This window comes from Ylistrum balloti, unplaced genomic scaffold (assembly GCF_031769215.1).
Source record: "Ylistrum balloti isolate Yb309-2 unplaced genomic scaffold, AGI_CSIRO_Ybal_v1 Utg369934, whole genome shotgun sequence".
NCBI classification, from domain to species: domain Eukaryota; kingdom Metazoa; phylum Mollusca; class Bivalvia; order Pectinida; family Pectinidae; genus Ylistrum; species Ylistrum balloti.
In genome coordinates, this window is record NW_026782045.1 from 639538 (window position 1) to 655471 (window position 15934).

The window sequence follows — 15934 nt, forward strand, 5'->3', positions numbered from 1 at the left end:
GAAGATGCTTACTTTCTGGAACACCTGGTTCAATTCTCCTTGCACTTTTTCAAGGGTTCTCCATTTACATATTACTTTTGTTCATATTTTGCTCTTGTTTCATAAAATTTGAATTTAAACGAGAGTCCTATTCAAGATGTCACCAGCAGCCATTTTGGATTCTGACATTTTAAGTGACTGCTATTTCTCAAAACTGCTGAAGGGATCTCCAACTCATTTTACATGACCAGTATGGATCATTGTTGTATACGATCCAATATTCAAGATGGCCACCACATGCAATTTAACATTTCAATATTTGAAATTTATTCCCATTTTTCCACCAAGAAATGTTAAAGCAATATTTGAAATGTTTACAGACAATAGGGTCTAGGATCCATGACTAGAGTCTGTATATCTTCGGTTGTAGCCAGTAACATAATTACTTACATTACTAGGACTATTTCTTCAGAACTCTAGTATTTCTTAGAAAGTACTGGAAAGATCCTTCTCTTGTTTGTCTTGCATATAATATTTTCAAACCAAATTCAAATTTAATTTTTTTTTACCGACATGGTACAGACACTTCCAAATTGATATCAAACCATCGTTTATCGTATGCTGCAGGATACCAAGGTCCTTCTTCTGACTTACTCTACTTTAATTATTTAACAGGCTTACTTAGGAACTATGGAGAGGCTTCAAATGAAATTTGAGAAAGGTAAATTAAGTTCTTTTCAAGAAATAGCAGTATCAATAACAAAATTTATCTAATAATTTCCAAGATGGCTACCTGTTGACAACTTCACCTTTCTGACAAGTCTGAGAAATGAACAGGCATAATTTCTAGCGAAGAAGAATCTCAATATGAATTTTAAGGAAGATCTGTCCTATACTTCTTGAGAAGTAGCCTTATTTGTCAAAATCCAAGATGGCCATCTGTCAACCATTGTGATTAAACAGGCATCAATCAATAAGAACACAAGATTTTTTTCCATCACATATTTAATTACAGTTAATGGAATCCTATATTTCACATGTATATGAACATTAATATAATTTACAAACCTTATTCTTACAAGTGTGAAATGAAATGACGTCTCCAATAACTTACTTCACATGTATCTCACAACAGTTTTATCAGATTATAAAATTACCTACAGGAGCCCCTAAATTTTACGCTCTAAAATGCTATATTTTTATTACAGACCTTGCAAGTTTCTTCATAGACATTTCAATCAGTTATTCCTTTTTTCTCCCCAACAATGCTTAAGTGGAATGTTTATTTTAAATTGATCATAACTGTTAATAAAGCTGAAAGTTACAGAATAATTGTGTGGTGACTTAAGGGTGTACACTACTTTACATATTATATACAGTCTCTCTCCAAAAGAATCACACACTGAAGAATGACGGGTAATTTTAAAATTTTCTACGAATTGTAATATGAAGCTTATTCTTTGAACGACCATGAATGTTCATTTATTAAAAACATGAAATCATTGTGAAAATCTTCCCTATCAGTCAGATATTTTGAGAGAAATAATCTTTTATTAGTCATACTATCACAAATATGTTGTAGCGTAACTCATCAATACTGACACACAGTTCAGGTCTACCACATCATACTTAAAACTGCAGATAAAATACTTGTAGTTCGAATTTTCTTCTCTTGAATTGTTTCTGTACCTAGTAGTATCCTAACACACAACACCAAGTGCATATTAAATCTAAAACACAATGTCGGCTCATGATCTAAGTGTACAACTATCTCACATATATCCTTTATCAACATCTTAAATCCTTCACATTTCGATACAACACAATGTATGAATGAAGAAATAAAGTAATAAGCTACATACTGTGTACTCCTTTCTTTTGGTATTGGTTACGAATAGTTTAGGTACTGTTAAACACATTTAGTAATTATATTGTTTTCTTTGTACCCAAGATCACCAAACGTTTACTCAACATGTACATATTTTTGTTGTTCAAAGTTTACTGTTATTCCCCGAAAGTAACTTGATGATTAACGAACAAGTGGTGTTTGTTTCAATTGTAGCAAAATTCCCCTTAATCTTGATACATCTTTTGTGTTTTTCGAATTTTTGGGATTAAATTCGCAGAGTCTGCATATTTTTTCCCACTCTCCTCCTGGTTGTGTCTCATCGCGGTCCTTCACGAAGGCTTCCTCAGCAGCCCTATTGAACAAACAAAAACACCCATTAACACCCACGACAAAATCAATTAATTTTTCCAGCAGCTGATTACCACAAACCAGTAAATAGTTTTGGCAAAAATATACACCCAATCCAATATAGTGCTAAACTTTCATTCTTAATGTATTTGAAAATATTTTTTCCCTATCTTATAGTTTCATCGTCTATTTACAACTGAAGCTTATTTGACAGAGAACTGGAACATAAGCTGGTTAGATATTTTGTGATTGATATCGAAACCTGTGAAAGCAAACTAAATATCATACATGTATGAATTCTACTGTATTCAAACATTTTTAGTTTATAACTACTAAAAAAATGAGAAAATGTAAAAGATGTACTTTTTCTGTTTTTTTTTCTTCTTAATTCCAGAAATTCCAACATAAGTCAAACTCTTTCACAAAATGATTGTAACAAAGCTCTGGTATTCATTGAAAGCATATTTTCTCTAAACGGAAGCACTGCATAAGCTTGAGTTAATTTCAGAATATTTCTTATGCAATAACCAATATACAGCAATATTGGATAAAACCTAAATATATCATTAGCACTTTGATAACTAGGAAAATGTCCCTCGATACAAATACATGTACAACATGGTAAAAAATATTGTCAACGTTGGATTTCTTAAAGAATGACGTGGTTATTAATCTCATTTTCTATTGCACTTACAGCGGTATGAATGCAATGTGATACAAACTTATATGTTGTGGAATTTCCTGTTTTTGCTTGTAATAAACAGGCATTAAATACTTGTATATTTGAAAATGTATATGAATGATTTATAAGAATAAAACACAAACTTGACAGAGAAAAAATAACTCAAAGCTGACAATTTTTGTATACAATTAAATTGAACAACCATGCTGTATAAAACTATTCAAAATTTTAAAATTCCACTTTCAAAAAATTTATCATTTGTGGAACTCAAACCATTTATGCAATTTTAATTAAAAGGTTCAAGTAAATAAACATTGTATTTACACAACAAAAGGTCTACTCTAGCTGTATCATACATACTAACAATACAATGGCTACCCTTTTACACAGCGGAAGTTACCAGGAGCCAACACACCATTACCATCAAAATGATATCTGAATATATAGATATACCTCAATGTCTCTGGCATTTGTTTACATGGTATGAGATCCCGAAACCATAGATTTTAAACACATATATACAACAAACAACCCTCAAACATGCAAACTAAATGTAAATCTGTGATAAGCCCATGCTTGATATTTCTAATCAATTCTGGTTTTTATCAAAAAGTTTATTTTTGATAATCCTGTGTCTAATCAAAAAGTTCTTTAAAAAAAACTCATTTTGGTAATCTGGTTTCTTCTGAAAAAGTTCTTAAAAACAGTTTATTTTTGGTAATCATCTGTACTATCTCTTTTTAATATTTCAAATTTTCTCATAATAACGTTTTTTTCCACTTCAGATATTACGATGTATAACCACAATGAGTTCTGCGGTTGAGTTGGTTAGATAAATTTTGCCCCCAGGAATCTTGTCAGGTTTTATTGTAAAATTTCAAATTTTATCTACATATAATTACTATCTTATCCTTTTTTCCAATTCTGCTGGTTCTATAGCTAGAGAAAAAGAATGAACAAATCTGACTACCCTGTATCTCAGCAATAATCCTTTCACCATTTGCTTTGGAACCTGCAGCCAAAAGCTTAAAGGAGAACGGCTTACATATTTCCATAGAAATTTATAAAAGATTCGGGTTCACAAAAATTTTCTGCAACTTAATATCAATTTTTTTTCTTTTCAAATATCTTAGCAAAATATGTCTTAATGAAAGTAAAGTAATTCAAGAAATTTAATTTGTCAAACTAATGAAGTATCCCATCTGATATATATCGTTCTTTACTCAGTGTTGCACAGAATCTCCACAAGTGACATAATTTAAATATCTGAAAGTTTGTGAGAACCCTTTCAAAGCTTCACTATATAGTTGTCTTTTTCAGAAAAAGCTAAGTAGTTTTTCAAGGGAAAAGAAAAATATCAGGATTGAAGGCAGCAACCAGGTATAACAAAAATTTGGAAAATAAACTGATTTTGTGCTATAAAACATTACCTCCTGGTGAATCTTGTAACAAAAAATTACAAGTGTTACAAGGGCAAAATAGGTTAAAACTGAGTTGAAAAAACAAGGGGGATCACTCTATTTCAAAAACAAAATATCAAAACTCACATTCAACTATTTTGACAAAAATAAAATTTTGAGCATGTACATTTTGAAACATTCTTTTATAATCTGTGGCAGGTTGAGTAGTAGATAATATCTTGTTTCTAATTTTCTTTAACAGTCCTACATTTTTCTCAGCTAACTACGTTTGAGCCAATTGTGACATGATTTCAACAAAATTATGCTTTAAGAAAGACACTTGTGGAAATCTTCTTTCATAATATTTTCTTAACTTTTACTTAAAATTTTCCATTGGCTCAATACAGTATTGCTTACAGTCACCATCATCCCTGGATTAGCCATCGATTCTACTTAATCAAATATTTTCACAAATCTCAACCGTTAAGTAGATTCTTAATTAAATTCAAATTTTGTTTTTTATCAAATTATGTCAAAAGAAAATAGAGATTCATCAAAATATCTTATCAAATTTCATTTAGTACATGCACTTTCTATTCTTAAAAACATCTTTAAACCCCTGATGGGAAAAGTTACTCTACTATAAACAACATCAACTTGAGTGGCTTCTTCCTTTTCAGGTACTGAACATTTTCCCATTATATGACTTCAATTTTTCCAACAACCATTTCCTTGATTGTACCACCAATGACTTTTATTTCAGTTTTTCATTGCCAAAGGTAAGCAATGGTAACATATACAACATTTCTGTAATATAAATGAGTAACTAGCTGACTGTTGTAATTAATATTCCATGGTAACGAGGAAACATTATCACCAGTTTTCCCAGAGTACTTTTCATGTGTGATCAGCACGATGCTGGCATGAAACAGGGTTGTACCAGAGAAAATAACAGATCATTATCTGCTGAATATCTGATGACTCCTGCAACTTCACCTTTGAATTTACACAACTTTTGTATACTTTCAGCTACTAGTCATTCAGAATTTCCAGTATTGTCTGCGACTAAATCAGAAGTGAAAATTTCTGGTATTTAAAGCCAGTAGACCATGTTGATACAATTATCAGTGCCTTAGTTACTGTCGGCTTTTCTAGTGATGACACTGACTGAGCCATTTTGAATCAAATTAATCAACAGAGAAAAGTAAGTTAATGTACATAGAACTTTTCAGTATTACCAGATACACTATTGCAAATCAATTTTTTTTCAGTTTTACGAGCGACTAAGTTATTTTCCAATACTAATAATTTGTACAATTTTCTGGCATAACCAAGGACTAGGTTGTTTTGAGTATGAGTTCCGGGTTAACAGTGACAATATAGTGGATACAATATTAAACATCTGGTCCGAGTACTACTCGCTACCTTTGTACGTCATACTCACATGTTTCCTCGGCTTGTCGGGGATAGATATAAATATCAACTCAGTCTAACTACCTTACAATTAACAACACAAATCACATTTATCCTCCAATAAGCCCGGGGGTGATCGTAAATTTTGGTGTGAGCTTATTGTAGGACTGTAGATATGAAGAGAAATAATCTAAATATGTGAAAAAGCTTTTCACCAGATTTTGGCTGATTTTTCAATAAATATATTAATATATTTTTTCCATAAATATCTTTTTCTCATCTTCAAATGAACAAAACAAGTGTATTCTATTGTCTACATCTATTTATTGACATAATTCAAACCAAAACCACCGCTATATAAAGCAATATCAGTGTCACCTGTTTCATTCAATTGTCAGCTATTTACTTTTTCTAAGCTGATATATATACTTTGATACTTTGATGCTTTGAAGAATTAACGCTCCATGATGCATCAGACCTTCCAAGCTTTTCATACACTTCACTGAAGAAAATAGAACATAATTAATATTTTTTTTGAACATTGTCTCTGTAGGACAAGACATGTCATTGAATCACAAGACATATCGCCATAGCACCTGACCCATGTTGCTGTAGCGCAAGACATGTCTTCATAGCATGAAACACATCACTGTAGCACAAGACATGTCTTCATAGCATGAAAAAAATCACTGTAGCACAAGACATGTCTCTGCTGCACGAGCCATGCCCCCGTAGCACGAGACACATCACCACATTACCATTGTACCTACCGATTATTTTCCTTCGTTTTCTCCAGCTGTTCCTGGTTATGTTTGTACCAATCATCCAGCTCCTTCTTCGCTCCTTCTCTCATTTCTTGCTGCTTTTTCTCCTCTTCCTTATCTGATGTAATTAAAACTTGATAAAATTACAACAATTTCAAAATGGATTCTCACTTACTTTGCTTCATATAACCTGCATAAATATATTCTATTTATTAAATTCTTAACTCTCACAAATTGTTTATGAACATTTCAATGTTTTTTTTTAAGATTTCATTTTTCAATCTTCCACAGGTAAGAGTGGACCTCTGCTACACATAATTGCTTTGTTGTTTGCTAGAATGTCCTGCTCATGCTTTCCAGTCCAGATCAGAACTCAACCTAGACAGCAAAGACCATGATCTCATGATCAGCTGCCGGAAAAACTGACCATGATAAGGGATCACACAACACACCTTGGATTTTCACCTGAGACTTAAGGAGCTATCCTTGCCTCTCTATACATAAACATCACAGAAATATCACAGTAAACAGGTGTTCACATAGATACAATCCCTAATCCCTCATCTCTTTATTTTTAACCTGATGATAGGTTAATGAGAAATCTAGTACAAAAACTTTTTATGTCAAAAGATATTCAGTTTAACTTTTGACCATTAACCTTGACCTATAACCACTTATTATAAAACCTGAGTGCTTTGAGATACTGTAGCATCAAAGGTGATTCAGTGTAATTTTTGACCTCTAACCTTGACCCATAACTACTTAGTGTAAAACCTAATCGTGTGTGATACTGTGTTGTGTATGAACAGCATGTAAATATGGTCAGGAAAATGATGTATTTTATACAGAAGCTTTGTGTTACAGACATACAAACTGATTATCATATACCTCCTGACTGAGAAAGGGAAAGATTCTGACCTTTAGCCTCCAGTTTCAGGACCTGTTCCTCACGCCAGATTCTGATTTTTTCTGGCTCCGACCTCTCGCGATCTTGCTGGGCTATGATACTATACATGTCCGAGGGTCCATTAGTCTGGAAAGAAATCACACAAGTATAAACACCTGATCTTACTCTCCTAGTTAATCATTTTTTTTACTAATAACAAAATGACAGTGAAATGCTGCTTAAAATTTAAAGTTAAATTGACATTAATGTATATTATAACAATTCTCTGATGAAATGCTGATCATATACACAAAATTTTCCATACATTCCTCTATCAGCAAAGAGAATTTTCTCAATAAAATTTGTATAATTATGGCTCATATAAATCAACTTACATTAAAATGTATCTTTATACTACCTTAAAAAGTGTTATCTCCCTTTGTTTAAATACAATTTTTATATGTTTTTTTGTTTCGTTTATTCCTTAATCAGAATGTTGAAATTAATTTTCAATGAAAATCAATCATGACATTTCGATAACAAGTTAAATCATTAATTGACCTTATCAAATATGTTATTTACCAAGATCTCAATCATTTCATTATTCAATCATACCTTTATAATGTTAATGAATTACCATCAATTAAGTAAGTAACTATGAGTTACTTCTATAGCAATAATTATATTTAACTTATTTTTCCTTGAGGAACTCTTTTGTCCTAAAATTCAGGTATTAGTAGTGTATGGCATTAAAAGAATGACATATGATTATGACCCAGGCAAATATTTCTTAAACTTCTCATATAAAGTCTGACTTTGTGCCTGTGTTTAATAATGTTTCCATTTCAATTTTAAAGCACCAATAAACATTGCAAGCTGTTTCTTTCTTTGTAGATGCTTAATTAATTCCTGTTCTTGTCACAATTCAATTTTCTTCAGGCTTTCTGCTATAGGTACACAGATAATGGTCAAACTAAAGGAAAAATAACAAATACGTGTGTCTCGGCGAAATGTAAAAATAAATTTCCAAGTCCTTGTTTCCATTTTCTTGTTTTTCTTTTCTTTATCTATCTTTCTTAATAATTTGTTATATATGAACAGGGCTCTCACACCCCATTTTGGGACTGGGGCCCCGGGCCCTTTGGATTGGGAAAAATAATGGTGTTTTCCTTAGAATTGGGAAAACTTGGGGTCTAAATTGGGAAAAAAAGATACTATTTTGCATTGGGAATGGGGCCCAAATATCGGCCCCAAATCTGGCAGATTGAGAGCCCTGATGAAGTAAAATGAAAACATTTCGCTGGACAAGGGAGGACATTTGTAAGAGTTTTAACACACAATGATGAATATGTACAAGTGATAGCTACTTGGTGAACATTCCTCTCAAACAAAACGGTGAATAAATCAGTGATGCTAAGTTTTCTGACACGTTAAAGAAGTATTATAACTTATCACTGATAATCCCAGGCACCATCATCAACCCTTCACGGACAACAAAACTTATACATATGTCAGTTTAGGAGCCTGTCGATTATCCTACAAAAGCACACTCGTGAATTACACTTTTCAATGAAATTAAATACATGTATAGTATAGTCAAACAATGAATTAAACTGCATATAGTTGTTCCGTCTCTCCCTGATCTAGGACTCAACAGTGATGTTACGGGCCTAAATAACTGGAACCAAACGGAAGGACTAAAGTGAAGAAAAATCAAGTACACTGCATGGTTCTTCATCTATCTTTTTGGACTCAAACTATTTGTATGTAAAACATTTAAATTTCTTCTTCAAATCTCTAAGATTACAGAAAATCACATCTAAATATTGATGTCTGAGATGATTAAAAATGTTGTTATTTTTAAACAACCCTGCGCTAATAAAGAAATTAGCGTTTCTGCGAATCTATGTAAAATTCAACTCATTTAACTTAATGTCAATTAATTCACTGTTCGACTTACATACACAAGACAACACAGGACTGAAAATACACAAGGGGATCAGAATGGGGATTTACAACTCTGCAAGAAAGCACAAGTACGGTATTTCTATTGTACCTTAGAGTGCTTGCCTTCATCTCTTGATCTGTTACGCTGATAATGACACACACAGACAAATGTGTTTGTAAAATAGTCCCAATTTAATAAAACATATGTACAATATCAATGTTTTTTATACACAATGCTTTTGTTGATGTCTTCTCAAAAATATTTAGTTGACCCGAATAAATTCTGGCAAATTTTTATCTATTTTTTAGAAATTTAACAATGATTTCTTAACTTGTTATTTATTGATAAAGTAAAGCATCAAAAGGCATATAAATTAAATCAATCAGAATTAATGTAATATTGTGTCAATATTCACTGAGTCAAGATTTAATTTCGGTGTACTAGATACTGCTACAGTTTAAAAGGACAAACACAGACATAGCAATGACAGAAGTCATGTGATTGACCTCTGAAATATCTTCTTTCCCCTCTCTTTGGGGAGTTTTTATCTTGAATTTCTTGATATTCAAATGCTTCAACAACAATTTTTCAAAAATACAGTATAAGACATGATAGTTTTAGTATAGTTAACATTTTTTGTGACGAGAACCTGCAAGTTGGTCTGTAAATTTTACTGAACATGACTTATAATGTCAATTTAACATCAGCTTTCATTTTAAGACAATCAAAAGGAAAATGCTGTGAGAAAATCTGCAGTAATCAATAAACATAGGCGTAACAGAATGACCAGGCACACCAAACATTTGTGAGTAGTAGATGCCGTGTACCAGGAAGGTCAGACAAGCAGATGTGTTTTCTTTACATTTTTAAGCATGGCTGACTGAAACCAAAGTTAGACAATTTTTTCTTCTGTATAAAATATTTAAGCAGACCATAAGCATTATTTACAAGAGTGCTGTACTCAGGGGAGGTGCAGGGAAATTTCAAATTTCTCACATTTTGCTCCATGGCATCAACGAGGGGAGGGGAAACTCCAAAGTCAACAAGACCCCCTCCTTCACCCCCCATCATCTGAAATGTCAAAGCTCCTTTTAAAGGTCAAAACCTAAAATCCAACATTGCATACAACACTGTTGATATTGTTACCAGGGAATATGACTTGGACTCTGCAACAACATCATCATCTAATCAAAGACTTAAAAAAAACACAACTTGTAATTTCATGGATATACTTCTGAAGTACATAAATTCTTTCCAATCCCAAATAAGATGAGAAATTCTTTCAGCCTCAATTCATTGCTTGTGCAATAAAATTAAAATAGATGTTAATTTGGGAACACAGTGTATTGGGTTTGTATGATCAGTTGTAGTGACTGTGCTACAGAACTGAATCTATCATCCATATAATTGATTAAACAGCAAGAATAATCAAATTTCTGTCTAATTAACTTCATCTATGTTGACAATATTCAAAAATGAAAATTCTTCAGTGAAAATCATTCCCATTTATATTTGATGGTCCCTGGTAAATCCTGTCTAATCCCTCAGAATATTCTGACTACTCCAAGAATGTTAGAGGTTCAGTTTGGAGAGAGACTTTTGACAGGCACTGTGTGACCTAGCTAACTGCCACCCTAGATTTTTTCCTGTTTCTGGGACGAAGTACATCAAAGCAATTATCAGAACTTACAATATATATATGTTGCTTACCATTCTGATAAATACTACTACTTATGTCCATACATACACATCCAAAAAGAAAGAGGCATGATAAGTGTTTGTATAAGATTCAATCTAGTACCTCTTGTTAATACAGCGATAATTGTTTTGGATTAGGTATCCTTTGGTTTATCCAAAATCAGATTAACCAGAACACAAAATGGAACATAAAAATATTACATACTATGCCTCTGAACTTTCTGTTTTATTTCTTATTAGAATTTTGGACTAACTAAAGCCACGGTTTCAATGACCTAGATTTAACAGTAAAGGATTCAAGTGACATTTTGCAGATTTTAAAATTAGTTGGATATTGTCGTACAAAATTGTTCATGGGTTGGCTGGTAATAAGTCCACCCATTTTTTACTTACTACAAATGGTATTACTGTTCATTAGATTAACTGTCCTGTTATAAGCCCATCAGAACTTTCTGTTAGAAGTAACGGGATGGTCCATGGGCTTATTGCTAGACAGACACAGTAATCTTTACTTACTGTAGCTATCAGAATATATATATAAAGCCCATACCTGGCAATAAGCATACCCATGTATATTGCTGATAAAAAGAATTGCACATCAGTGCTTATTTATTATCCTGTAATAAGCCCAAATATTTTATAATGTGAGGGAAACTTTGTATGCTGGTCCTCTGGGCTTATTGGATGACAAACAATGTAAACACATTTTAATTACTCATCAATCTTGTGTTCTGTTGTAGGTTGTATCTTAATACACTGTAAATCAAAAGAATGTCTGTATTCTGAAGACATCTATATGTACAATATACTGTATAGAAGTTTGATGACATGCAGAAAATCCACACAGTGCAACAGCTAATTTTATATATAAGCATGCTTTAAGAAGTGTGGAATTGTCTAACCCATCACCATCATGACCAACCACCAAACAAAGGGAGATAATCAAGCAGTCCTAATCTTAAAGATTTCATAACTGATATTGGGTTAAAAGTTTTTTTTTTTAATGATTATATAATAAGCAACAGAAAATCTATCTTTATAGATAAAATCTTTAAAAAGCAAATAATTCATTTTATACATAAAGCTTTTGGTAGCTATCTAATATATCTTTAAAATTCTTTATGACCAGAATGTAAATGTGTTGATCAGAACACTGGAGCAGTAAGCAAATTGACAGTTTACACATGTTTTTGGATAAACTTGATAAGATTACTACTTACACACTTTATGTATAATCAAGATACTCATTGTTTTACCAGGCTTTTTTTAGAATTTCTTTTCTTAATTTCATGAAGTCTTCTCAGGTTAAAAGTGAATGAAGAATAAGAATGATCAAAGATCGAAAGGGATTTAAGACTAAAGAATCTACATAACAAATATGGATTCCTTCTTGAATTACCAAGTTATTTCTACTTTAAAAAAAAACATCCTAAAATATCAGACCAACTATAAATAGCTGTTCATAATCTACTGTATCTTGAGAGTATTTAACAGTGCTTTTTTGCATTCATTTGGGAAACTGCCTTTTTATCCTATAATTGAAAGAAAATTGAGCAGTTGGGGTAAACCATTTGTTTTGAGAATTTTGATATAAGATGAAAGAATTCAATTGGAAATGGTGCCAATATATGGCTTCAAAAAGCCTTCAGAAAATAGCCCAATTTAATTACCAATGTCCAAGCACTTGGATTATTTTTCTTAAATCTAGAAAGAAGAGGTCAGGTAAGTTATTGAAGATAACAAAGTATACTTATAAGAAAGGGAGGGAATCCACATTTGAACAACTTTCTACAGCAGTGGGAAAGAGATTTTATACAATCATGCATGTGTAATTTTCTCTCTAACATAACATAAAAACCATAAAACCTGGCCTACCAAATTTTCTTCAGAATCCTGTTGTTGATTAGTGGTTTCAAATTCCTAATTGAAGAGAAAGTTGTTTTTTGGAGATAAATATTTGCAGACAATTAAAATAATTCCTCAATAATGCATATAATTAAAAGTTAATTAGTACAGAAAAAAAATTAGAGAGAGCACAGAAATACAGGGATAACTTTTCTACCGTTACCCAGTAAGATATTTATCATTAATTTTACCTGCACAGACCTAAATCTCAAAATACAGGGAACATTCAACATTCATCACTTAAAAGATCTCTTCAGTCTTTACTTTGACAGTGAACTTTTCATTGGGGTTAACGATTTTTATTTGAATATACTGGTAATTAACACATACATATGTCCACGACCTGTTCACAGTTAGTGTTGTGATTGAACGCTGTGTTCAACTGTTAAAACTAGTAAAAGCATATTTATTGAGCTAAATTTATCCCCAAAATTAACTCTATGCTAAATAGGAATATGTTGAAAAACCAAGAAAATGAGTCTCTAGAAAATTTCTGGTTTTTGAAAGAAAGAACTATTACACAATTATCATGAATCTCAACATCCAAAATAGAAACTAGTAATGAACTTCTTCCCACTTTGCTATGGTTTTTTATATAGAATTTTTTCACAGAAAAGGAGGGAGGGATGAACAGCAGATGAATCAAACAATTTGTTTGATAAATGACAACTAACGAAATGCCTTTGTTATCAAATATAAATTTGCTTCACATAAAATATTGTTTTTAATCAATTTATGGTATCAATTTTAAACTCCACATAAAAAAAAACAATATTCTGAAAAATTTACAACATCGCATATCAAGCCATGATCACAATTACAGGAAAGCGATCAATTCTGTACAAAAAAACAGTTTAATACATCACTGAGACTATACATCAACAATATATATAATATATAAACAATATATCATATGAACAATATCCACTGTACAGCAATAGCTAGCATTTTCATAGAAATATGTCACATTGACATGCTCTTTATACTAAAGCCTTTGTGAGATCAACACATGCATATAACCTTGATGTAATAGATTTACAAATAAGACAGTGTGTCTGTCATTCTTAGCATTTTCTATTCAATGTTGAAAAATTGCAATTCAGCAAGATTTTCATAATGAATTTTTCAAAATGGGAAATCTATTTTATACAAATATTCTGTAAATCTGGCAGAATGAGCAAAAGAATGTTGAATGTGTAAATTGTTCCATGAAGGTGTTTACAAAATATCATGTCAACTTTTATTTTAAGTTCTTGTCAGATCTGAATTGTTCTAAGTTCATGCTTTGCATCCAGAATTTGACCAATCTTAAACTAAGTTGATGTCCTTATTTTGAGTTTAACATCAATCTTAATATATATATTTCTAATCCAATTATTTGATGTTGTAATTCTACATTCTGATGAATTAATCCAAACACCACATTTTTATGTTGATGCTGATGCAGCCTCCAACAGAGAAGTAAGCCTTGTGCTCATAAATCTCTAATTCAAGAATGTCAGAGCATGATTTCTATATATCTTTTTCATAAACTGACCATTTAGTAGGTTAAAAAGTAAATTCAAAAGCATCTCAAATTCCTCAATAAAGGTACAAAACCTATAACTTTGTCATAATTTCTGTGAATTAAATTTTGAACTTTTTTGTGTGACCTGAACTGAATACTGCTTTAAAACACACCTGATTTCCTGTTAAGCCTTGGTCTTCTTGAGCCCCACCACTAAATGGATCAAATCCATCATCTGTAAAAAACATCAATATTGTTAATCACATCAAATTTATTTCATACACATGTACAGTGCAACTTCCTCAAACCAATCCTTCTCAAAACCGACCAAATCTTGAAACCAAACAAAATGGCGATGTACAGAATGACATCCTCTTTATTATAGTTATGAAAATCTTCCTAATACCGATTACTCTCAATTCCAAATACTGAACCAATTTTGTGTGGAAAATTACTGAAATACACTGAAAATCACTTCTGAAAACCGACCTTACCTAAACGATCAAGACCCAACTAGCGGACCGTCAAATATACATCTGCAGTGACAGTTGTAAGCTTTCAGTCCCCCGAGCGTACACAATACTTTATATATTTGAAATTATAATATATAATATAGTTATCTCCAATGACAATATGAAACCATATCAAACGAGTCCATCTTTTCCCCGAAGAGAGAAATGGCTACAGATAAAGTGAAAATGAGTACTGTTGCAGAGTTAGAAAGCTGCAGTTTCGCATCTAAATCAAGGGTAATTGAATACTGTTTTTTTTTATTGTTTTAGTGTTCGCTTTAGAAAGAAAGTTTTTTATACAAACCATCAAAATACCTATTTATCAAATCTGTTGGTATTGGATTGCTATAGGACCGTGCTTGCATCTGGATTATATAGGTCTCTCTCCGTACAGGTGTTACTATACTGATGTTTCTAAAGTGTGATTATTTTACTATGGCATATTAATTGAGCTGATGAGAAAGGAGTTCATATTCAATTATCTTGGGGTATTTTCTACCTGGCAGAGTTAAAATGAGAAAATGTGGGCGGATACCGGCAGAAAATGGTAGGGAATGGGATGATTTGAAACGATATATAACGAATTACTTTGTTGTTGTGGTGCTGATGAATCGACGCCAAAGTTATCATCTTCCAACCCCGCTAATTCTGTCTGCTCCCTGGCCAAAAAGGCAGCGGCGGGGTCTTCTTCGGTTTGTTCGGAGTTCAAGAAATCTACGTCTGCCATCTTGATTTTACGTATCGATTACTTCCGGCAAAGTGAGGGGCCTAAATATAATAAACTAATGTGATTGGACGATTTTATCATGAACTAATAATATGGTGATAGTCTTGTACGAAATTTTAAAATAATTCGATTGTGAATTAGTGACACCTGTAAAATTATATGCATTTATCAAAAGATAGGAAATATTAAATTTTCATATAATTTATCCACAACAAACGTTTTTTCTGGCCATAAATATAGAACTTTTATATGAAAAATAGTTTTGAGATTATCGCAATAAAGAACAACAACACGACAGAGAAGGGGAAGAGAGACT

At 32.0% G+C, this 15934-nt stretch overlaps 1 protein-coding gene across 2 annotated transcripts; it reads right to left on the minus strand.

Moving 5' to 3' along the window:
* Positions 1-972: 972 nt before the first annotated feature.
* Positions 973-15625, minus strand: LOC132547083 (clathrin light chain B-like). 2 transcript variants are annotated; one of them, XM_060210839.1, is made up of 6 exons: positions 15480-15625; positions 14553-14614; positions 12843-12887; positions 7354-7468; positions 6442-6553; positions 973-2180 (listed from the first exon to the last, which is right to left on the minus strand). In XM_060210839.1, the coding sequence occupies exons 1-6, from the start codon at positions 15616-15618 to the stop codon at positions 2009-2011; spliced, it is 645 nt and encodes a 214-aa protein (XP_060066822.1). In that variant the 5' UTR covers positions 15619-15625; the 3' UTR covers positions 973-2008. The 2 variants fall into 2 exon arrangements, with proteins under 2 accessions (XP_060066822.1, XP_060066823.1); XM_060210840.1 differs by lacking the exon at positions 12843-12887.
* Positions 15626-15934: the final 309 nt, after the last annotated feature.